Source organism: Heterodontus francisci, unplaced genomic scaffold, assembly GCF_036365525.1.
Source record: "Heterodontus francisci isolate sHetFra1 unplaced genomic scaffold, sHetFra1.hap1 HAP1_SCAFFOLD_1111, whole genome shotgun sequence".
Taxonomy (NCBI): domain Eukaryota; kingdom Metazoa; phylum Chordata; class Chondrichthyes; order Heterodontiformes; family Heterodontidae; genus Heterodontus; species Heterodontus francisci.
Genome location: NW_027142303.1, coordinates 109915 through 136203, shown reverse-complemented (window position 1 = coordinate 136203; position 26289 = coordinate 109915). Strand labels below are relative to the sequence as shown.

The 26289-nt window shown below is 52.8% G+C and overlaps 1 protein-coding gene across 1 annotated transcript in view; it reads left to right on the top strand.

Annotated features, from left to right (window-relative positions):
• The first annotated feature begins 12695 nt into the window (after nt 1–12695).
• LOC137366998 (uncharacterized) overlaps nt 12696–26289 on the top strand; it is a 40916-nt gene continuing 27322 nt past the window's right edge. Inside the window, exons 1-4 of the mRNA XM_068028493.1 lie at nt 12696–12840; nt 14773–14952; nt 15587–15676; nt 16358–16523. Of these exons, the coding sequence (XP_067884594.1) occupies nt 14840–14952; nt 15587–15676; nt 16358–16523 (369 nt within the window). The 5' untranslated portion in view covers nt 12696–12840; nt 14773–14839. The remainder of the gene's footprint in view (nt 12841–14772; nt 14953–15586; nt 15677–16357; nt 16524–26289) is intronic.

The following is a 26289-nucleotide window of genomic DNA, read 5'->3' as shown; positions in this document are numbered from 1 at the left end:
CAGGTGTGGTCTCACCAAGGCGCTATACAATTGCAGCAAGACTTCTATACTCCTGTACTCAAATCCCCTTGCAATAAAGGCCAACATACCATTTGCCTTTCGAATTTCTTGCTGCACCTGCATGTTAGCTTTCAGTGACTTATCAACAAGGACACTCCGGTCCCTTTGTACATCAACACTTCCCAATTTCTCACCATTTAAGAAATATTCTGCATTCCTGTTCTTCTACCAAAGTGGATCACTTCACACTTATTCACATTATATTCCATTTGCCATGACCTTGCCCATTCACTTAGCCTGTCTAAATCCCCTTGAAGCCTCCTCACAACGCACATTCCCACCTAGTTTTGTGTCATCTGCAAACTCGGAAATATTACATTTGGTCCCCATGTCTAAATCATTGATACAGGTTGTGAATAGCTGGGGCCCAAGCACTGATCCTTGCGGTACCCCACTAGTCACAGCCTGCCAATGTGAGAATGACCCATTTATTCCCACTCTCTGTTTTCTGTCTGTTAACCAATTCTCAAACCATGCCAGTATATTACCCCCAATCCCATGTGCTCTAACTTTGTTTACTAACCTCCTGTCAGGGGCCTTACTGAAAGCCTTCGGAAAATCCAAAAACACCACATTCACTGGTTCCCCTTTATCTATTCTGCTAGTTACTTGCTCAAAAAACTCCAACAGGTTTGTCAAACATGATTTCCCTTTCATAAATCCATGTTGATTCTGCCCAATCAGATCATTATTTTCCGAGTGTCCGAGGTTAGAAACAGGAGAGGTGAGGTCACCCTGTTGGGAGTCTTTTATAGACCTCCAAATAGTTCCAGAGATGTAGAGGAAAGGATAGCGAAGATGATTCTCGACAGGGGCGAGAGTAACAGGGTAGTTGTTATGGGGGACTTTAACTTTCCAAATATCGACTGGAAATACTATAGTTCGAGTACTTTAGATGGGTCAGTTTTTGTCCAGTGTGTGCAGGAGGGTTTTCTGACACAGTATGTAGACAGGCCAACCAGGGGCGATGCCACATTGGATTTGGTACTGGGTAATGAACCCAGCCAGGTGTTAGATTTAGATGTAGGTGAGCACTTTGGTGATAGTGATCACAATTCGGTTAGGTTTACCTTAGCGATGGGCAGGGACAGGTATATACCGCAGGGCAAAAATTATAGCTGGGGGAAAGGAAATTATGATGCGATTAGGCAAGATTTAGGATGGGGAAGGAAACTGCAGGGGATGGGCACAATCGAAATGTGGAGCTTATTCAAAGAGCAGCTACTGCGTGTCCTTGATAAGTATGTACCTGTCAGGCAGGGAAGAAGTTGTCGAGCGAGGGAGCCGTGGTTTACTAAAGAAGTTGAAGCGCTTGTCAAGAGGAAGAAGGCTTATGTTAGGATGAGACGTGAAGGCTCAGTTAGGGCGCTTGAGAGTTACAAGCTAGCCAGGAAGGATCTAAAGGGAGAGCTAAGAAGAGCAAGGAGAGGACACGAGAAGTCATTGGTGGATAGGATCAGGGAAAACCCTAAGGCTTTCTATAGGTATATCAGGAATAAAAGAATGACTAGAGTTAGATTAGGGCCAATCAAGGATAGTAGTGGGAAGTTGTGTGTGGAATCAGAGGAGGTAGGGGAAGTGTTAAATGAATATTTTGCGTCAGTATTTACAGTAGAGAAAGAAAATGTTGTCGAGGAGAATACTGAGATTCAGGCTACTAGGCTAGATGGGATTGAGGTTCACAAGGAGGAGGTGTTATCAATTTTGGAAAGTGTGAAAATAGATAAGTCCCCTGGGCCAGATGAGATTTATCCTAGGATTCTCTGGGAAGCCAGGGAGGAGATTGCAGAGCCTTTGTCCTTGATCTTTATGTCATCATTGTCGACAGGAATAGTGCCGGAAGACTGGAGGATAGCAAATGTTGTCCCCTTGTTCAAGAAGGGGAGTAGAGACAGCCCTGGTAATTATAGACCTGTGAGCCTTACTTCGGTTGTGGGTAAAATGTTGGAAAAGGTTATAAGAGACAGGATTTATAATCATCTTGAAAAGAATAAGTTCATTAGAGATAGTCAGCACGGTTTTGTGATGGGTCGGTCGTGCCTCACAAACCTTATTGAGTTTTTCCAGAAGGTGACCAAACAGGTGGATGAGGGTAAAGCCGTGGATGTGGTGTATATGGATTTCAGTAAGGCGTTTGATAAGGTTCCCCATGGTAGGCTATTGCAGAAAATACAGAAGTATGGGATTGAAGGTGATTTAGTGCTTTGGATCAGAAATTGGCTAGCTGAAAGAAGACAGAGGGTGGTGGTTGATGGCAAATGTTCATCCTGGAGTTTAGTTACTAGTGGTGTACCGCAAGGATCTGTTTTGGGGCCACTGCTGTTTGTCATTTTTATAAATGATTTGGATGAGGGTGTAGAAGGGTGGGTTAGTAAATTTGCAGATGACACTAAGGTCGGTGGAGTTGTGGATAGTGCCGAAGGATGTTGTAGGTTACAGAGGGACATAGATAGGCTGCAGAGCTGGGCTGAGAGATGGCAAATGGAGTTTAATGTGGAAAAGTGCGAGGTGATTCACTTTGGAAGGAGTAACAGGATTGCAGAATACTGGGCTAATGGGAAGATTCTTGGTAGTGTAGATGAACAGAGAGATCTTGGTGTCCAGGTACATAAATCCCTGAAGGTTGCTACCCAGGTTAATAGGGCTGTTAAGAAGGCATATGGTGTGTTAGCTTTTATTAGTAGGGGGATCGGGTTTCGGAGCCACGAGGTCATGCTGCAGCTGTACAAAACTCTGGTGCGGCCGCACCTGGAGTATTGCGTGCAGTTCTGGTCACCGCATTATAGGAAGGATGTGGAAGCTATGGAAAGGGTGCAGAGGAGATTTACTAGGATGTTGCCTGGTATGGAGGGAAGGTCTTACGAGGAAAGGCTGAGGGACTTGAGGTTGTTTTCGTTGGAGAGAAGGAGGAGGAAAGGTGACTTAATAGAGACATATAAGATAATCAGAGGGTTAGATAGGGTGGATAGTGAGAGCCTTTTTCCTCGGATGGTGATGGCAAACACGAGGGGACATAGCTTTAAATTGAGGGGTGATAGATATCGGACAGATGTCAGAGGTAGTTTCTTTACTCAGAGAGTAGTAGGGGCGTGGAACGCCCTGCCTGCAACAGTAGTAGACTCGCCAACTTTAAGGGCATTTAAGTGGTCATTGGATAGACACATGGATGAAAATGGAATAGTGTAGGTCAGATGGTTTCACAGGTCGGCGCAACATCGAGGGCCGAAGGGCCTGTACTGCGCTGTAATGTTCTAATTCTAATTCTATTACATCCTTTATAATGGATTCTAACATTTTCCCGACTACTGATGTCAGACTAACAGGTCTGTCGTTCCCTGTTTTCTCTATCCTTCCTTTCTTAAATAGTGGGGTGACGTTTGCTACCTTCCAATCCACAGGAACCATTCCAGAATCGATAGAATTTTGGAAAATGATCACCAATGTCTCGATAAAATCATCCACTATCTCTATCGCTACCTCTTTCAACACTCTGGGATGTTGATCATCAGGTCCAGGGGATTTATCAACTTCCAGTCCCATTAATTCCTCCAGTATTACTTTGTTTGACTAACACTAATTTTCCTCATTCTCACTGGTCCCTTTCTTCTCCAGTACTCCGGAAAGGTTTTTTGTATCTTCCTCTGTGAAGACAGAGACAAAAGTATTTGTTTAACTTCCCTGCCATTTCCTTATTCCCCATTCTAAATTCTCCTGTCTCTGCCTGTAGCGGACCCACAATTGTCTCCTCACTCCTTTTAATGCAGTTTCTCAATCTACCAGGGCCAACTTGCCTCTCATACCTGTGTAGTTTCCTTTGTTCAGATTTAAGACCCTAGTTTCAGGTTGAACTACAGCGCGTTCAAACTTAAAGCAAAATTCCATCATATTTTTGTCGCATCAAATTGTGGATCAAACCCGTTCCCATTCACTGCGTTAGTCCCTTCTATCAATCGGCCAAAACAGAATTTAACATGACTCATGAAATCATCTACGAACACACTAACACGAAGACACACACACACGCACAAGCTCAAACACATACTGACACTCACCCTCACAGACACATTCACACTGACACGCAGACAGGCACACCAGCACTCTCCCACTCACTCACCCTGCCCAACCATTCCATGTCACCTCATTGGGAGCAGTTTTTAACTGTCTGAATTAAAAGCTTGACCTGCGGCTGCACTCACAGTGTTCGGTGTTGCTGCCGCCTCACTGCATTTGAGCTCCAGATGCTGCCGAGGGTCTGTGTGCCTTCAACTCGTTGCCTCGTCACCCTCAAGACAGATTCATCCTGATCCGGGAGGTGAGCGAGAGCTGAAAGCAGCTGCAGTTTGCTGTCTGTGCTGATGTGGGGATGTACTGCAGTTTCCTGGATGTCTCTTTCTCTCTCTCTCTCTCTCTCTCGTTCTGTCATTCTGAGTGCAGATCTCACACACTTGTGTTATGCAGTATGGTGCATCTCTTTCTCCCTCTTTGGGTCACGCATGCAATAGCAAGTTAACCCTTCCAGCAACCTCAGTGCAGGTCACTGTGTTGCCACACCAGTGTTTGTAATGGGGTCTCCCAAGCATTGACCACAGCTGTATAGTACAGCACAGAAGGAGTCCATTCGGCCCATCATGCCTATGCCAGCTGTTTGAAAGAGCTCTCCAATTAGTCCCACTCCCCTCCCCCTGCTCTTTCCCCCGACATCCCCGCACATTTTTCCCCTTCCAATATTTATCCAATTGCCCTTTTGAAAGTTACTATTGAATCTGCTTCCACCGCCCTTTCAGGCAGCGCGTTCCAGATCACAACAACTCACTGCGTTAAAAAAAAATTCTCCTCCTCTCCCCCCTCTGGTTCTTTCACCAATTATCTTCAATCTGTGTCCCTCTGGTTACCGACCCTCCTGCCACTGGAAACAGCTTCTCCACATTTACTCCATCAAAACCCTTCCTGATTTCGAACGCCCCGATTAAATCTCCCCCTTAACCTTCTCTGCTCTAAGGAGAACAATCCCAGCTTCTCCCAGTCTCTCCATTGTGGTGCGTGGTTGATTTGGGAAACCGATAGGGCATATCCCTTTAAGAGCTCAGTTTCTACCGGAGCCAGTGACTGGCAGTGCTGAGCTGGAGAGGCTAGCTCACAAATGACGCCTCTCTCCCCAGATCGCTGGCTGGAGTCATACCTAGCACAAAGGAAGATGGTTGTGGTTGTTGGAGGTCAATGATCTCAGCTCCAGGACATCACTGCAGGAGTTCCTCAGGGTAGTGTCCGAGGCCCAACCATCTTCAGCTGCTTCATCAATGACCTTCCTTCAATCATAAGGTCAGAAGTGGGGATGTTCGCTGATGATTGCACAATGTTCAGCACCATTCGCGACTCCTCAGATACTGAAGCAGTCCGTGTAGAAATGCAGCAAGACCTGGACAATATCCAGGCTTGGGCTGATAAGTGGCAAGTAACATTCGCGCCACACAAGTGCCAGGCAATGACCATCTCCAACAAGAGAGAGAGAATCTAACCATCTCCCCTTGACATTCAATGGCATTACCATCACTGAATCCCCCACTATCAACATCCTGGGGGCTACCATTGACCAGAATCTGAACTGGACCAGCCACATAAATACCGTGGCGACAAGAGCAGGTCAAAGGCTAGGAATCCTGAGGCGAGTAACTCACCTCCTGACTCCCCAAAGCCTGTCCACCATCTACAAGGCACAAGTCAGGAGTGTGATGGAATACTCTCCACTTGCCTGGATGGGTGCAGCTCCAACAACACTCAAGAAGCTCGACACCATCCAGGACAAAGCAGCCCGCTTGATTGGCACCCCATCTACAAACATTCACTCCCTCCACCACTGACGCACAGTGGCAGCAGTGTGTACCATTTACAAGATGCACTGCCGCAACTCACCAAGGCTCCTTGGGAAGTCGTGAATGCACCATGTGTCCTTGACAAACACATCTGCAGGAAGTGCCTCCAGCTGCAGAAGCTTGTGCTTTGGGATTCGGAGCTCGAGCGGCGGCTGGAGCCACTGTGGCGCATCCGTGAGGTGGAGGACTTCATGGATAGTATGTTTCAGGAGGTAGTCAACCGGTGTTTAACAAAGTAGAGAGAGGGACTGGATAGCTGCCAGACAGACAAGGAGGTCAGGGCAGGTAGTACAGGAGTCCCTGGAGGGCATCCCACTTTCTAACCGGTATCCAGTTCTGAGTACTGATGGGAAGGAGGGTTCCTCTGTAGAGTGCAAAGAGAGTCATGATCGGAACACCATGGGTGACTCAGCTGTGCATGGAGGGAGGAGAAAGGACAAAAGAGCAATAGTGATAGGGGATTCTATGGTTAGAGGAATAGATAGGCATTTATGTGGTTGCAGACGTGATTCCAGGATGGTATGTTGCCTCCCTGGAGCAAGGGACATGGATATTACCGAGCGGCTACAGAACATTCTGGAGGGCGAGGGTGCGCAGTCGGAGGTCGTGGTCCACATTGTTACCAACGATATAGCAAGTAAGAAGGATACGGTCCGGCAGGCTGAGTTTAGGGAGTTAGGAAAGAGATTAGCAAGCAGGACCTCAAGGGTAATAATCTCCAGATTACTCCCAAGGCCACATGCTAGTGAGTACAGTAATAGGAAAATACACCAGATGAATGCCTGGCTGGAAAGATGGTGCAGGAGGGAGGGCTTCAGATTTCTAGGGCATTGGGACCGGTTCTGGGGAAAGTGGGACCTGTACAAGCCGGACAGTCTGCACCTGAACAGGACTGGGACAAATTCCTTGCAGGAAGGCTTGCTAGTGCTGTTGGGGATGGTTTAAACTAGATGGCTGGGGGTTGGGAACCTCAGCGCGGTCTTAGATAGGACATTTTCAGGGCAGGGAACAGGACGCAGAAAATTAGCGAGTGACTCTGAAAGGCAGAAGAAGCAAAGGTTAAAAAGTGTGTAGCACAGAAATTTGGCAGTGTTAGAGGGTATTTATTTAAAGGCAAGGAGTATAGTAAATAAAGCTGATGAGTTGAGGGCACAAATAGACACATGGCAACATGATATCGTTGCTATAACGGAAACTTGGTTTAAACAGGGGCAAGAATGGCAGCTCAACATCCCTGGATATAGAGTTTTCAGGTGTGATAGAGAGAGAGATAAAAAAGGAGGGAGTGTAGCATTATTAGTTAAAGAATCAATAACAGCTTTGAGGAGGGATGATATGCTAAATGAATCATCCAATGAGGCAGAGCTCAGAAATAAAAAGGGGGCAGTTACGTTACTTGGAGTGTACTATAGACCCCAAATAGTGAGAGGGAGATAGAAGAACAAATATGCAGACAAATTTCTGAGTGCAAAAACCTTACAGCAATAATAGTTGGGGATTTCAACTACCCCAATATCAACTGGCTTGGCCATGTGAGCCGCATGGAAGATGGCAGGATCCCCAAAGACACATTGTACAGCGAGCTCGCCACTGGTATCAGACCCACCGGCCGTCCATGTCTCCGTTATAAAGACGTCTGCAAACGCGACATGAAATCGTGTGACATTGATCACAAGTCGTGGGAGTCAGTTGCCAGCATTCGCCAGAGCTGGCGGGCAGCCATAAAGACAGGGCTAAATTGTGGCGAGTCGAAGAGACTTAGTAGTTGGCAGGAGAAAAGACAGAGGCGCAAGGGGAGAGCCAACTGTGCAACAGCCCCAACAAATAAATTTCTCTGCAGCACCTGTGGAAGAGCCTGTCACTCCAGAATTGGCCTTTATAGCCACTCCAGGCGCTGCTTCACAAACCACTGACCACCTCCAGGCGCGTATCCATTGTCTCTCGAGATAAGGAGGCCCAAAAGAAAGAATATCAACTGTGATACAAACAGTGTGAAGGCCACAGAGGGGACAAATTCTTGAACTATGTTCAAGAGAACTTTTTTAGCCAGCATGTAACAAGCCCAACGAGAGGGGGCGCAATTCTAGATTTAGTCTTCAGTCATGAAGTTGGGCAAGTGGAGGAAGTAACAGTGGGTGACCATTTTGGAAATAGTGACCATAAAACAGTAAGGTTTAGCATAATCATGGAAAAGGACAAAGATAAAACAGAGGCAAAGGTTCTAAATTGGGGGAAGGCAAATTTTACGAAACTGAGAGGTGACCTGGTGAAGGTGGACTGGATACAGCTACTTGAAGGAACATCAGTGGCAAACCAGTGGGAGGCATTCAAGAGTGAGATACTACGGGCACAGTGTCGGCATGTTCCCACAAAGATAAAGGGTGGTACTGCCAAATCTAGAGCCCCCTAGTTATCTAAAAACTTACAGGGTAAATTAATTAAAGCAAAAAAAGAAAGCTTATGACTATCACAAAAATCTTAATACTTTAGAAAGTCTGGGGGAGTATAGAAAGTTCAGGGGTGAAGTAAAAAAGGAAATTAGAAAAGCAAAGAGAGGACATGAAAAATTATTGGCAGGTAAAATCAAGGAAAACCCAAAGATGTTTTACCAGTACATTAAGAGCAAGAGGATAACTAAGGAAAGGGTAGGGTACAAGGGAACTTATGCATGGATGCAGAAGTTCTTAATGAGTTTTTTGTCTGTGTCTTCACAAAGGAGAGGGTTGATGCAGACATTGCAGTTAAAGAGGAGGAGTGTGAAATATTAGCTATGATAAGCATAATGAGAGTGGAAATACTAGAGGGTCTGACATCCTTGAAAGTGGATAAATCGCCAGGGCCGGATGGATTGCATCCCAGGTTGTTAAAGGAAGCCAGGGAGGAAATAGCAGATGCAAAAAGGATCGTCTTCAAATCCTCACTCGATACAGGTGTGGTACAAGACAATTGGAGGTCTGCAAATGTTGTACCATAGTTTAAAAAGGGTGTGTGGGATAGGCCAAATAATTATAGGCCAGTCAGTCTGACCTTGGTGGTGGGTAAATTATTAGAATCAATTCTGAGAGATAGGATAAACTGTCACTTAGAAAGACACGGATTAATCAGGGATAGTCAGCATGGATTTGTTAAGGGAAGGTCACGTCTTACTAACTTGATTGAGTTTTTTGAGGAAATACCAAGGAGGATTGATGAGGGTAGTGCAGTGGATGTGATCTACATGGATTTAATAAGGCATTTGACAAGGTAGACTGGTCAGTAAAATGAAAGCCCATGGGATACAGGGAAATGTGGCAGGTTGGATCCAGAATTAACTCAGGGACAGGAAACAAAGGGTAGTAGTTGACGGATGTTTTTGTGAATGGAAGGTGGTTTCCAGTGGCGTTCCACAGGGCTCAGTGTTGGGTCCCTTGCTGTTTGTGGTATATATTAATGATTTGGATTTAAATGTGGGAGGCATGATTGGGAAATTTGCAGATGACACAAAAATTGGCCGCGTAGTTGATAGTGAAGAGGATAGCTGTAGATTCCAGAATGATATCAATGGTTTGGTTGAGTGGGCGGAAAGGTAGCAAATAGAATTCATTCCAGAGAAGTGTGAGGTAATGCATTTGGGGAGGCGAGAGAATACACAATAAACGGGAGGGTATTGAGAGGGGTAGACAATGTGAGAGACATTGGAGTACATGTCCACAGGTCCCTGAAGGTGGCAGGACAGGTAGATAGAGTGGTGAAGAAAGCATATGGAATGCTTTCCTTTATTGGCCGAGGTATGGAATACAAAAGCAGGGATGTAATGCTGGAACTGTATAAAATGCTGGTTAGGCCACAGCTGGAGTTTTGTGTACAGTTCTGGTCACCACATTACAGGAAGGACATAATCGCTCTGGAGAGTATAGAGGCGATGAACAAGAATGTTGCCCGGGATTGAAAGTTGCAGCTACGAGGAAAGATTGGATAGGCTAGGGTTGTTTTCCTTAGAACAGATGAGGCTGAGGGGTGACTTAATAGAGGTGTACAAAATTATGAGGGGCCTAGATAGAGTAGACAGGAAGGGTTTCATACCGTTATAACTTCCTTGTTACCTGACACGAGAAGAGGCAGAAAGACAGGAAACACTGGGAAACCTGAAATTCAAACCGGTTTTGGTGGAATTGCACATCTGGAGGGAGAGGAGGATCGGGGTGAGGGGTTTGGAAGGTTGGTTGAAAGATGTTTTCATTGGATACGCAAATAGACTTCCCGTCTCTTGGTCACCTATAAACGTGTGGGGTGTACTGAAGTATTGATTGGTTAACTGTACAAACATGCAATGGTTGTGGTAAATATACCAAAAATAACTAGCTTGCTATTAACCGCCACGAGTGTGAGCAAGAGAACTCTCCCGCCGGTCAGTGGGGACGTACAGTGCCTTTCTGTCTCAGTGGTCAGATAATTGGGCCTTGAGAGCTCAGGGTTGCAGAGGCCTAGCCGATGGGGGAGGAAGTGGTGGTTTCCATGGCGATGAGCGGGAGGCCCGGCCTGGAGAGGGGCCTGGGGCTGCTTGTGGGGCCATTGTAGGGGAGCAATCCGACTCCTCGTGGCCCGCGTGGAGTTCGAACCGAGACGGGGGCTTCGAAGACGCAGACGGGCCTCTTCTCACCTGTCGGCTTCTCCTGCCGTGGTCCTGTTGCCGGGCGACAGGCAAACACCACGGGGCTTTACCAGCCCGTGCCCATCCCCCGGCTTGACGCTAATATCACGGCGCAGCACTGTGACCTCATCAGGCGGCGACTGCTGCCCATTGAGGAGTGCCCACCTGCCTGTAGTGGGAGCCTTGACCAGGGCCCGAATCGCCCTCGGCTGATAGAACAGTGCACAGGAAGACGTCAGCTTGGAGACCCAGACATACATCCGTAACAGAACTTTAATCCCCACCTCGAGATGATCTCGCAGGGCGAGCGGGGTAGCAGGGGCCATCAGCTGTGGCTCACTGGGGCGCACTCACACCTCTGAGTCAAAGGTCGTGGGGTCGAGCACCACTGTAAAAAAAACTCAAGCTCATAATCCAGGCCGACGTTCTCCAGGCTATACTGTCAGAGGGTCAGCACTGAGGGAGTGCCGCGCTGTCGCAGCGTCAGCACTGAGGGAGTGCCGCACTGTCGGAGGGTCAGTACTGAGGGAGTGCCGCACTGTCGGAGGGTCAGCACTGAGGGAGTGCCGCACCGTCGGAGGGTCAGCACTGAGGGAGTGCCGCACCGTCGGAGGGTCAGCACTGAGGGAGTGCCGCACCGTCGGAGGGTCAGCACTGAGGGAGTGCCGCACCGTCGGAGGGTCAGCACTGAGGGAGCGCCGCACTGTCGGAGGGTCAGCACTGAGGGAGTGCCGCACCGTCGGAGGGTCAGCACTGAGGGAGCGCCGCACTGTCGGAGGGTCAGCACTGAGGGAGTGCCGCACCGTCGGAGGGTCAGCACTGAGGGAGCGCCGCGCTGTCGGAGGGTCAGCACTGAGGGAGCGCCGCGCTGTCGGAGGGTCAGCACTGAGGGAGCGCCGCACTGTCGGAGGGTCAGCACTGAGGGAGTGCCACAGTGTCGGAGGTGCTCTCTTTCAGATCAGATGTCTGTCCTCTCCAGAGTGAGTTGGGTAAACACTCGAGGGGGAAAAACGTGCAGGACTATGAGACTATTCAGACAGCTCTTTCAAAGAGCCGGGACAGGCACGATGGGCTGAATGGCCTCGTTCTGTGCTGTAAGATTCGACGGATGTGCAGTCATGTAAGAATGTAAGCGCCTTTAATGTCTCGCGCTTGAAATCCTGGCTTTGACCTCTGGTCCTCAGTGAGTGGACCGACCTTAGCACAGGACAGAAAGTGGAACACTCCTGGGTGATCGAGAGGGTGGGAATGAACAATGTCTCCAACACTGCCTCCCTGTCCGTGTGTAGATAGTGGGACGACTCGCGTGCCCAGTTAACTCACTGATACACAAGGTTTCCACCCGCGCTGTTGTGTTTCCAGTCTCTGCCACTCCTCACGTCCGACTTCCAAACATCTCCCCCGTCCTTTCTCCCTCGATCCAAAAAATCCTTATACGGGCATGTCCATGAATGTCTTTGGGTCTTGTCCATGTCCCAGTTGGATTAACCATTGGACACCAGGCTAGAACAACGTTAGAAAGAAGACTCAACCTTCATTTATAGCTCACCTTTCACATCCCCAGGTTTTGAAGCACCGGCTGAGTTATTGGGGGCAAAGTTTTGCCACTCAAGGTGGTGGGAGTATCTCTTTATCATTTCTCAATGTCCCATGTTGGGAGGGAGGAGACCCGGGATAATGGACGTGTCCTCTGATTGGAGGGATGTGAGTGGTGGTGCAGCCCAGGGACCTGTCTTGGAGCCTCAGCTTTCCACCATATTTACGAATGAATTGGGTGAAGGAATATTGTCGATCCATGTTTGTAGGTGATGCTAAGTTAGGAGGGACAGTCAGCTGCTGAATGGCCTCCGCCCGTTCCTGTGGATTGGGCAGCACTTCTTTCCCAGGCATCACGCAGAGGGGAGGAGGCTCTCAGAAGGCACAGCAAGATCCCAAGGGCGGCGGCGGCCAACAGCCCCGGCGTCACACCTCTCAGCGCACAGCCTCCCGCGTGGCGGGGCGTTGCGCCGGAGGGGGGGACCCCCCCCCCCACTCACTCCTTTGACTTTTTGCCGCCTTTTTCTTTCTCTTTCTCTACTCTCTTCTTTCCATGACGTCACCAAGAGCCGGCTTCAACTGTGCTGTTTGTGGGGAGCAGCACTTCCTGCAGTTGAGCTGCTCGCAAGTCTCTCACTCTCGAGCTGCACGGAGGTGCGAGGAGGAGCAGAGGCACAAAAAGAAACAGCCGCTGATAAACAGGAGGGAGAAGGCAATGGGAAATCTCCTCGGCAGTGTCTGACGGTGAGGACTGATGGTGGAGAGGGGGACAGAGAGGCGATGGGGAAGAGGGTGGGATTTTACCAAGTGAACTTGGAGCGATATTGCAGAGGGTGACGCTAATCTCCCCGGTCCATCTAAACCCGACTCGCCTGCTGCTCGACTTGACTTGCAACGTTATCTCCCCCAGCTCTGTGCGCGGCTGTCGCTGCACCCAAAGCGGAGAGCTAACCTTTGCAAGGTTCTGCACGGTGTGAGGCGATGAGGGCGGCCGGTTTGCTGAAGGGGTAACTGTGGCCTTGTCTGCATCAGCTCTGCTACCTCGCTGGTCACCCACGCCTTCACCTTTCATGTTCTATCATGACACAGAGGGCTCAAAGTCCGTTAAGGACGGTTTCCGTGGTGGGGGGGGGGGGGGGGAGGGGGGGGCGGTCAAGAGGCCCTCAAGGATCACCCTCCAAAGGGAACGGGAGCAAGTGGCACAGGGCTCCTCGCAGAGCCTGCCCTGCTCCACACCCATGTGGCACCAGCACTCCAGAACGTACCTCGCCAGCTGTGAGGCGCTTTGGGAGCGGCCTGGGGGTCGTGAACGGCGCTACAGGAATGCAAGTCTTCTCAAGTCGCCCGGCCTGCACCGTTGGGTGCCTGGCCCTTTAAATAACGCCAGCGGTGGGTCCCTCCTGCGCGCGCTGCGGCGAGGGGCGGGCGCCGAAGGGACCGCCGCGGTAAAAGTTTGTAAACCTCGCACAGCTGAATCGCGCAGTCAACAGCAGGAAGGGCCTCACACCGGCGCTATTTATAGGGATCACCACCGACGTGCGTGTTCAATGCTGGCTACTGCTGGACTCGGAGCAGTGTTTAGTGGTTTGTACAGTTACCGAAGGTTGATGAAGTCTGCAGGGAGAGCTCGGACCACTTGCTCCCCCCTTTGCCCTGCACCACGGGCAGGGAGAAAGAAGAGAGGTGACGTGGAGCAGGACAAGCCGCCGGAAGGGGGAGGAGGTGGAGGGGACCGGGGTGGGGCGGGGGGGGGGGGGGGAAACAGGAGGCCAGATTCCCCTTCCCCCCCCGCCCCCCCCAGGGTGTTCAGTGAGCTGAACCTCCGCGAGGAACAATGTGTCAGACGTCCGTGCGTCACTAAAGACGTCCCCGCTGGACTCTGCCGCAACAGAGCAGGGCGGGGACGGCATCGCCAGCCGCTGATCTTTTACGTTCCAGACCGGAGCTGCAGAGATCGGCACCATCTCGCAGTTTGCACTGCACTCCTGCAGAAAGGGAGGGGGGGGGGTGGTGGTCACATTGCAATTGGTACAGGCAGGTTCAGGTCTGGCGTTGGGAAGGAGTTTTTCACAGAGAGAGAGAGAGAGAGAGAGGCAGTGATTAATCCATGGAATGAGGCTCAGGTAGACCAGCGGAGGGACCAAGGTTGATGTGGTCATGCAAAGCATTATTGGGCTTTTAATCGGAGGTTAAGCACCAATGGCAAAACGTTCTCTCTCAGATGCACCGTACTCAATGTGAAATGCTTTGAGATAAAAGGAGAATCTCACAGCGCAGATGGTGGCTGAACAAAAGAGGACGGCACTGCCCCCAAAGCAGGATGTGCACGGTGTGCAGTGCTTCAAGAACACACACTTTGCAGGTTGGCAGCAGGCCAGAGGGAGAGAGAGAGAGAGAGCGCAAAGCGAGGTCAAGCCTCTGGGCCGAGCCCAGGAGCGAGGCACACTCGCTGCACACAAGGAGACCGTCTGGCCCCGCTGGGGACCTCTCACTCCGGGTGACCCCACTGACAGGGGGAGGGGGAGAATCTGAACTCTGGAGAACGACTGGGGTCGCAGGCCCCGATCCCCGGTGAGCACCCTCTGCCAGTCCGGGTAACCGCCTTTAACCCTGACTCTGTTTACCACGCCTCACCCCGCCGGGCCTCACTAACCCGCTGATGCTGCCTCCGTGCAGGGGCGAGATGCCGCGCCGTGACTGATCGGCTGCAGGAGCTGCGCCCAGCCGCCCACCTCCCGTCGCGATGAGTCGGAGAGCCAATCAAGATGCCCGACAGTGGCCCGAGGAGACGCCGATCCCCCAGCTTTCAGAGGACGGGGCCCTCCCAGAGTGGTTCCACGGATTCGCCTCCAGAAGGTAAGGGAAGGAACTGGGGTTCACTGTCCCCCTCACTGGGCTTCAGCTTGCATGGTCACTGGGGTTCATGGTCACTGTGGGTGCAGGGTTCACGATCACTGGAGTTCAGGGTCACTGTGGGTTCAGGGTTCACAGTCACTGTGGGTGCAGGGTTCACGATCACTGTGGGTTCAGGGTCACTGTGGGTTCAGGGTTCACAGTCACTGTGGGTTCAGGGTTCACGATCACTGGGGTTCAGGGTCACTGTGGGTTCAGGGTTCACAGCCACTGTGGGTTCAGGGTTCACAATCACTGGGGTTCAGGGTCACTGTGGGTTCAGGATTCACAGTCACTGTGGGTTCAGGGTTCACAGTCATTAGGGGTCAGGGTCACTGTGGGTTCAGGGTTCACGGTCACTGTGGGTTCAGGGTTCACGGTCACTGTGGGTTCAGGGTTCACGTTCACTGGGGTTCAGGGTTCACGATCACCGGGGTTCACGGTCACTGTGGGTTCAAGGTTCACAGTCACTGTGGGTTCAAGGTTCACAGTCACTGTGGGTTCAAGGTTCACAGTCACTGTGGGTTCAAGGTTCACAGTCACTGTGGGTTCAAGGTTCAGTGGCCCTATTGGCATGACTTTTGTTTGTTTTTCACAGGGAGGTGGAGGAGCTGCTGATGGATCAGCCACTGGGATCTTTCCTGCTGCGAATGAGTGAAAGCCAGGGGGGATTGGTGCTGTCCTACAGGTAAATCCCTGACCCTCAGTACACTCGAACCCTGACGGACTGACCTCTCACCTGACTGACTGACTGGGGACGAATCACTGCAGACCACAGGGTCACAGTCCGGTCTGAATGGGATCCCAGGAATCATCCCCCGATGCTACTCTGCCGTCGCCCCTTTAAGGCCGCCGCACGACCGTGCACATCTTAAAGGTGCCGATGCCTGTGCGCGGTCAGTTTGCTCCCCACGCGGCAACGCCCCAGGCACCCGGCTGATCCATCAGCTCCCATTAATGTGAGAGTGATGGCAGGATATTCAACTGCGGGGGGCATCACAGCTGATCACAAAGTCCACCAGCAGAAACTCTCCAATCAGGTGGTCACCGGGGTGTTGAGCAGGGCCCGTTCGGGTCTGCGCGACTTCACCATATCACACCGGAACGGGCCACTCGGCCCATCTGTTCCGTGCTGGTGCTTCTGCTGCACACGAGCCTCCTCCCTCCCCCCCTCTTCATCTCCCCCTATCCCCACACCCTTCCATTCCTTTCTCCCTCACGTGTCGGAGGGGGTGAGAGAGGGGGAAGCGTCTGCAGGGCTTGGAGCGCGAGACCCCGCGGGCAGGTTCCTGCAGAGAGCCGGCACAGGGACGAAGGGCCGAGTGACCGCCCCCTAGTAACAGACTCTTCTCCCTGTCTTCTGGCCCAGTGGAACTGACCGGTGCCGTCACTTCATCATTGAGCAGCTGCCGGAGAAGCAGTACCGGGTCCTGGGGGACCAGTTGCTGCACAACAGCATCCCTGAACTGCTGAACTACTACCACAACACACCCATCTTACCATTCGTGGAATTCCTGACGACAGCCTGCAATAAGGTAGAGTACGTCTGGGCCCAGAGAGAGGTACGATACACCTGGGCCCAGAGAGAGGTACGATACACCTGGGCTCACAGTGAGGTACGATACACCTGGGTCCACAGTGAGGTACAATACACCTGGGCCCAGAGAGAGGTACGATACACCTGGGCTCACAGTGAGGTACGATACACCTGGGTCCAGAGAGAGGTACGATACACCTGGGCCCAGAGAGAGGTACGATACACCTGGGTCCAGAGAGAGGTACGATACACCTGGGCTCACAGTGAGGAACGATACACCTGGGCCCAGAGAGAGGTACGATACACCTGGGCTCACAGTGAGGTACGATACACCTGGGCTCACAGTGAGGAACGATACACCTGGGCCCAGAGAGAGGTACGATACACCTGGGCTCACAGTGAGGTATGATACACCTGGGCTCACAGTGAGGTACGATACACCTGGGTCCACAGTGAGGTACGATATACCTGGGCTCACAGTGAGGTACGATACACCTGGGCTCACAGTGAGGTACGATACACCTGGGTCCACAGTGAGGTACGATATACCTGGGTCCAGAGAGAGGTACGATACACCTGGGCCCACAGTGAGGTACGATACACCTGGGCCCACAGTGAGGTACGATACACCTGGGCCCACAGTGAGGTACGATACACCTGGGCCCACAGTGAGGTACGATACACCTGGGCCCACAGTGAGGTACGATACACCTGGGCTCACATTGAGGTACGATACACCTGGGCCCACAGTGAGGTACGATACACCTGGGCCCAGAGAGAGGTACGATACACCTGGGTCCACAGTGAGGTACGATACACCTGGGCCCACAGTGAGGTACGATACACCTGGGCTCACAGTGAGGTACGATACACCTGGGTCCAGAGTGAGGTACGATACACCTGGGCTCACAGTGAGGTACGATACACCTGGGTCCACAGTGAGGTACGATACACCTGGGCTCACAGTGAGGTACGATACACCTGGGTCCAGAGTGAGGTACGATACACCTGGGCTCACAGTGAGGTACGATACACCTGGGTCCACAGTGAGGTACGATACACCTGGGTCCAGAGAGAGGTACGATACACCTGGGCTCACAGTGAGGTACGATACACCTGGGTCCACAGTGAGGTACGATACACCTGGGCTCACAGTGAGGTACGATACACCTGGGTCCAGAGTGAGGTACGATACACCTGGGCTCACAGTGAGGTACGATACACCTGGGTCCACAGTGAGGTACGATACACCTGGGCTCACAGTGAGGTACGATACACCTGGGTCCAGAGTGAGGTACGATACACCTGGGCTCACAGTGAGGTACGATACACCTGGGTCCACAGTGAGGTACGATACACCTGGGCTCACAGTGAGGTACGATACACCTGGGTCCAGAGTGAGGTACGATACACCTGGGCTCACAGTGAGGTACGATACACCTGGGCCCACAGTGAGGTACGATACACCTGGGTCCACAGTGAGGTACGATACACCTGGGCCCACAGTGAGGTACGATACACCTGGGTCCACAGTGAGGTACGATACACCTGGGTCCACAGTGAGGTACGATACACCTGGGCTCACAGCGAGGTACGATACACCTGGGCCCACAGTGAGGTACGATACACCTGGGTCCACAGTGAGGTACGATACACCTGGGTCCAGAGAGAGGTACGATACACCTGGGCTCACAGTGAGGTACGATACACCTGGGCCCACAGTGAGGTACGATACACCTGGGCCCACAGTGAGGTACGATACACCTGGGTCCAGAGAGAGGTACGATACACCTGGGCCCAGAGAGAGGTACGATATACCTGGGCCCACAGTGAGGTACGATACACCTGGGCTCACAGTGAGGTACGATACACCTGGGCCCAGAGAGAGGTACGATACACCTGGGCCCAGAGAGAGGTACGATATACCTGGGCCCACAGTGAGGTACGATACACCTGGGCTCACAGTGAGGTACGATACACCTGGGCCCAGAGAGAGGTACGATACACCTGGGCCCAGAGAGAGGTACGATATACCTGGGTCCAGAGAGAGGTACGATACACCTGGGTCCACAGTGAGGTACGATACACCTGGGCCCAGAGAGAGGTACGATACACCTGGGCCCAGAGAGAGGTACGATACACCTGGGCCCAGAGAGAGGTACGATATACCTGGGTCCAGAGAGAGGTACGATACACCTGGGTCCACAGTGAGGTACGATACACCTGGGCCCACAGTGAGGTACGATACACCTGGGCCCAGAGAGAGGTACGATACACCTGGGTCCACAGTGAGGTACGATACACCTGGGCTCACAGTGAGGTACGATACACCTGGGTCCACAGTGAGGTACGATACACCTGGGCTCACAGTGAGGTACGATACACCTGGGTCCACAGTGAGGTACGATACACCTGGGCTCACAGTGAGGTACGATACACCTGGGTCCAGAGTGAGGTACGATACACCTGGGCTCACAGTGAGGTACGATACACCTGGGTCCACAGTGAGGTACGATACACCTGGGCTCATAGTGAGGTACGATACACCTGGGCCCAGAGAGAGGTACGATATACCTGGGCTCACAGTGAGGTACGATACACCTGGGCTCACAGTGAGGTACGATATACCTGGGTCCAGAGAGAGGTACGATACACCTGGGCCCACAGTGAGGTACGATACACCTGGGCCCAGAGAGAGGTACGATACACCTGGGTCCACAGTGAGGTACGATACACCTGGGCCCACAGTGAGGTACGATACACCTGGGCTCACAGTGAGGTACGATACACCTGGGTCCAGAGTGAGGTACGATACACCTGGGCTCACAGTGAGGTACGATACACCTGGGTCCACAGTGAGGTACGATACACCTGGGCTCACAGTGAGGTACGATACACCTGGGTCCAGAGTGAGGTACGATACACCTGGGCTCACAGTGAGGTACGATACACCTGGGTCCACAGTGAGGTACGATACACCTGGGCTCACAGTGAGGTACGATACACCTGGGTCCAGAGTGAGGTACGATACACCTGGGCTCACAGTGAGGTACGATACACCTGGGTCCACAGTGAGGTACGATACACCTGGGCTCACAGTGAGGTACGATACACCTGGGTCCAGAGTGAGGTACGATACACCTGGGCTCACAGTGAGGTACGATACACCTGGGCCCACAGTGAGGTACGATACACCTGGGTCCACAGTGAGGTACGATACACCTGGGCCCACAGTGAGGTACGATACACCTGGGTCCACAGTGAGGTACGATACACCTGGGTCCACAGTGAGGTACGATACACCTGGGCTCACAGCGAGGTACGATACACCTGGGCCCACAGTGAGGTACGATACACCTGGGTCCACAGTGAGGTACGATACACCTGGGCCCACAGTGAGGTACGATACACCTGGGCCCACAGTGAGGTACGATACACCTGGGTCCAGAGAGAGGTACGATACACCTGGGCCCAGAGAGAGGTACGATATACCTGGGCCCACAGTGAGGTACGATACACCTGGGCTCACAGTGAGGTACGATACACCTGGGCCCAGAGAGAGGTACGATACACCTGGGTCCAGAGAGAGGTACGATATACCTGGGCCCACAGTGAGGAACGATACACCTGGGTCCAGAGTGAGGTACGATATACCTGGGCCCACAGTGAGGAACGATACACCTGGGTCCAGAGTGAGGTACGATACACCTGGGCTCACAGTGAGGTACGATACACCTGGGCCCACAGTGAGGTACGATACACCTGGGCCCAGAGAGAGGTACGATATACCTGGGTCCAGAGAGAGGTACGATACACCTGGGTCCACAGTGAGGTACGATACACCTGGGCCCAGAGAGAGGTACGATATACCTGGGTCCAGAGAGAGGTACGATACACCTGGGTCCACAGTGAGGTACGATACACCTGGGCCCACAGTGAGGTACGATACACCTGGGCCCAGAGAGAGGTACGATACACCTGGGTCCACAGTGAGGTACGATACACCTGGGCTCACAGTGAGGTACGATACACCTGGGTCCACAGTGAGGTACGATACACCTGGGCTCACAGTGAGGTACGATACACCTGGGTCCACAGTGAGGTACGATACACCTGGGCTCACAGTGAGGTACGATACACCTGGGTCCAGAGTGAGGTACGATACACCTGGGCTCACAGTGAGGTACGATACACCTGGGTCCACAGTGAGGTACGATACACCTGGGCTCACAGTGAGGTACGATACACCTGGGTCCAGAGTGAGGTACGATACACCTGGGTCCACAGTGAGGTACGATACACCTGGGCTCACAGTGAGGTACGATACACCTGGGTCCAGAGTGAGGTACGATACACATGGGCTCACAGTGAGGTACGATACACCTGGGCCCACAGTGAGGTACGATACACCTGGGCCCACAGTGAGGTACGATACACCTGGGTCCAGAGAGAGGTACGATATACCTGGTCTCACAGTGAGGTACGATACACCTGGGCCCAGAGAGAGGTACGATACACCTGGGCTCACAGTGAGGTACGATACACCTGGGCTCACAGTGAGGTACGATACACCTGGGCTCACAGTGAGGTACGATACACCTGGGCCCAGAGAGAGGTACGATACACCTGGGCTCACAGTGAGGTACGATACACCTGGGCTCACAGTGAGGTACGATACACCTGGGCTCACAGTGAGGTACGATACACCTGGGTCCACAGTGAGGTACGATACACCTGGGCTCACAGTGAGGTACGATACACCTGGGCTCACAGTGAGGTACGATACACCTGGGCTCACAGTGAGGTACGATACACCTGGGCCCAGAGAGAGGTACGATATACCTGGGCCCACAGTGAGGAACGATACACCTGGGTCCAGAGTGAGGTACGATACACCTGGGCTCACAGTGAGGTACGATACACCTGGGCCCACAGTGAGGTACGATACACCTGGGCCCAGAGAGAGGTACGATATACCTGGGTCCAGAGAGAGGTACGATACACCTGGGCTCACAGTGAGGTACGATATACCTGGTCTCACAGTGAGGTACGATACACCTGGGCCCAGAGAGAGGTACGATATACCTGGGCCCACAGTGAGGTACGATACACCTGGGCCCAGAGAGAGGTACGATATACCTGGGTCCAGAGAGAGGTACGATACACCTGGGTCCACAGTGAGGTACGATACACCTGGGCCCACAGTGAGGTACGATACACCTGGGCCCAGAGAGAGGTACGATATACCTGGGTCCAGAGAGAGGTACGATACACCTGGGCCCAGAGAGAGGTACGATACACCTGGGCCCAGAGAGAGGTACGATATACCTGGGTCCAGAGAGAGGTACGATACACCTGGGCCCACAGTGAGGTACGATACACCTGGGCCCACAGTGAGGTACGATACACCTGGGTCCACAGTGAGGTACGATACACCTGGGCCCACAGTGAGGTACGATACACCTGGGCCCACAGTGAGGTACGATACACCTGGGTCCAGAGAGAGGTACGATACACCTGGGTCCAGAGAGAGGTACGATACACCTGGGTCCAGAGAGAGGTACGATACACCTGGGCTCACAGTGAGGTACGATACACCTGGGCCCACAGTGAGGTACGATACACCTGGGTCCACAGTGAGGTACGATACACCTGGGCTCACAGTGAGGTACGATATACCTGGGCCCAGAGAGAGGTACGATACACCTGGGCTCACAGTGAGGTACGATACACCTGGGCCCACAGTGAGGTACGATATACCTGGGCCCACAGTGAGGTACGATACACCTGGGCCCACAGTGAGGAACGATATACCTGGGCCCACAGTGAGGTACGATACACCTGGGCTCACAGTGAGGTACGATACACCTGGGCCCACAGTGAGGTACGATACACCTGGGCCCACAGTGAGGTACGATACACCTGGGCCCACAGTGAGGAACGATATACCTGGGCCCACAGTGAGGTACGATACACCTGGGCCCACAGTGAGGTACGATATACCTGGGCTCACAGTGAGGTACGATACACCTGGGCCCACAGTGAGGAACGATACACCTGGGCCCACAATGAGGTACGATACACCTGGGCTCACAGTGAGGTACGATACACCTGGGCCCACAGTGAGGAACGATATACCTGGGCTCACAGTGAGGTACGATACACCTGGGCCCACAGTGAGGAACGATACACCTGGGCTCACAGTGAGGTACGATACACCTGGGCCCACAGTGAGGAACGATATACCTGGGTCCAGAGAGAGGTACGATACACCTGGGCTCACAGTGAGGAACGATACACATGGGCCCACAGTGAGGAACGATATACCTGGTCTCACAGTGAGGAACGATACACCTGGGCTCACAGTGAGGAACGATACACCTGGGCTCACAGTGAGGTACGATACACCTGGTCTCACAGTGAGGAACGATACACCTGGGCCCACAGTGAGGAACGATATACCTGGGCTCACAGTGAGGAACGATACACCTGGTCTCACAGTGAGGAACGATACACCTGGGCCCACAGTGAGGAACGATATACCTGGGCTCACAGTGAGGAACGATACACCTGGTCTCACAGTGAGGAACGATACACCTGGGCTCACAGTGAGGAACGATACACCTGGGCTCACAGTGAGGTATGATACACCTGGGCCCACAGTGAGGAACGATATACCTGGGCTCACAGTGAGGAACGATACACCTGGTCTCACAGTGAGGAACGATACACCTGGGCCCACAGTGAGGAACGATACACCTGGTCTCACAGTGAGGTACGATACACCTGGGCCCACAGTGAGGAACGATATACCTGGGCTCACAGTGAGGTACGATACACCTGGGCCCACAGTGAGGTACGATACACCTGGGCACACAGTGAGGAACGATACACCTGGGCTCACAGTGAGGTACGATACACCTGGGCTCACAGTGAGGTACGATACACCTGGGCCCACAGTGAGGAACGATACACCTGGGCTCACAGTGAGGTACGATACACCTGGGCTCACATTGAGGTACGATACACATGGGCTCACAGTGAGGTACGATACACCTGGGCTCACATTGAGGTACGATACACATGGGCCCACAGTGAGGTACGATACACCTGGGCCCACAGTGAGGAACGATATACCTGGGCTCACAGTGAGGTACGATACACCTGGGCCCACAGTGAGGTACGATACACCTGGGCACACAGTGAGGAACGATACACCTGGGCTCACAGTGAGGTACGATACACCTGGGCCCACAGTGAGGAACGATACACCTGGGCCCACAGTGAGGTATGATACACCTGGTCTCACAGTGAGGTACGATACACCTGGGCTCACAGTGAGGTACGATATACCTGGGCCCAGAGAGAGGTACGATATACCTGGGCCCAGAGAGAGGTACGATACACCTGGGCTCACAGTGAGGAACGATACACCTGGGCTCACAGTGAGGTACGATATACCTGGGCCCAGAGAGAGGTACGATACACCTGGGTCCAGAGAGAGGTACGATACACCTGGGCTCACAGTGAGGAACGATACACCTGGGCTCACAGTGAGGTACGATATACCTGGGCCCAGAGAGAGGTACGATATACCTGGGCCCAGAGAGAGGTACGATACACCTGGGCTCACAGTGAGGAACGATACACCTGGGCTCACAGTGAGGTACGATATACCTGGGCCCAGAGAGAGGTACGATACACCTGGGCTCACAGTGAGGAACGATACACCTGGGCTCACAGTGAGGAACGATACACCTGGGTCCAGAGAGAGGTACGATACACCTGGGCTCACAGTGAGGTACGATATACCTGGGCCCAGAGAGAGGTACGATACACCTGGGCCCACAGTGAGGAACGATACACCTGGGTCCAGAGAGAGGTACGATACACCTGGGCTCACAGTGAGGTACGATACACCTGGGCCCACAGTGAGGTACGATATACCTGGGCCCACAGTGAGGTACGATACACCTGGGCCCACAGTGAGGAACGATACACCTGGTCTCACAGTGAGGAACGATACACCTGGGCTCACAGTGAGGTACGATACACCTGGGTCCACAGTGAGGTACGATACACCTGGGTCCACAGTGAGGTACAATACACCTGGGTCCAGAGAGAGGTACGATACACCTGGGCCCACAGTGAGGTACGATACACCTGGGTCCACAGTGAGGTACGATATACCTGGGTCCAGAGAGAGGTACGATACACCTGGGTCCAGAGAGAGGTACGATACACCTGGGCTCACAGTGAGGTACGATACACCTGGGCCCACAGTGAGGTACGATATACCTGGGCCCACAGTGAGGAACGATATACCTGGGCCCACAGTGAGGTACGATACACCTGGGCTCACAGTGAGGTACGATACACCTGGGCCCACAGTGAGGTACGATACACCTGGGCCCACAGTGAGGTACGATACACCTGGGCCCACAGTGAGGTACGATACACCTGGGCCCACAGTGAGGTACGATATACCTGGGCTCATAGTGAGGTACGATACACCTGGGCCCACAGTGAGGTACGATACACATGAGCTCACAGTGAGGTACGATACACCTGGGCCCACAGTGAGGTACGATACACCTGGGCCCACAGTGAGGTACGATACACCTGGGCTCATAGTGAGGTACGATACACCTGGGCCCACAGTGAGGTACGATACACATGAGCTCACAGTGAGGTACGATACACCTGATCCCACAGTGAGGTACGATACACCTGGGCCCACAGTGAGGTACGATACACCTGGGCCCACAGTGAGGTACGATACACCTGGGCCCACAGTGAGGTACGATACACCTGGGCCCACAGTGAGGTACGATATACCTGGGCTCATAGTGAGGTACGATACACCTGGGCCCACAGTGAGGTACGATACACATGAGCTCACAGTGAGGTACGATACACTTGAGCCCACAGTGAGGTACGATACACCTGGGCCCACAGTGAGGTACGATACACCTGGGCCCACAGTGAGGTACGATACACCTGGGCCCACAGTGAGGAACGATACACCTGGGCCCACAGTGAGGTACGATACACCTGGGCCCACAGTGAGGTACGATACACATGGGCTCACAGTGAGGTACGATACACCTGGGCCCACAGTGAGGTACGATACACATGGGCTCACAGTGAGGTACGATACACATGGGTCCAGAGAGAGGTACGATACACCTGGGCTCACAGTGAGGTACGATACACCTGGGTCCACAGTGAGGTACGATACACATGGGCTCACAGTGAGGAACGATACACATGGGCTCACAGTGAGGTACGATACACATGGGTCCAGAGAGAGGTACGATACACCTGGGCTCACAGTGAGGTACGATACACATGGGCCCACAGTGAGGTACGATACACATGGGCTCACAGTGAGGTACGATACACATGGGTCCAGAGAGAGGTACGATACACCTGGGCTCACAGTGAGGTACGATACACCTGGGCTCACAGTGAGGTACGATACACCTGGGCTCACAGTGAGGAACGATACACCTGGGCTCACAGTGAGGTACGATACACCTGGGCCCACAGTGAGGTACGATACACCTGGGCTCACAGTGAGGTACGATACACATGGGCTCACAGTGAGGTACGATACACCTGGGCCCACAGTGAGGTACGATATACCTGGGCTCATAGTGAGGTACGATACACCTGGGCTCACAGTGAGGTACGATACACCTGGGCCCACAGTGAGGTACGATACACCTGGGCCCACAGTGAGGAACGATACACCTGGGCTC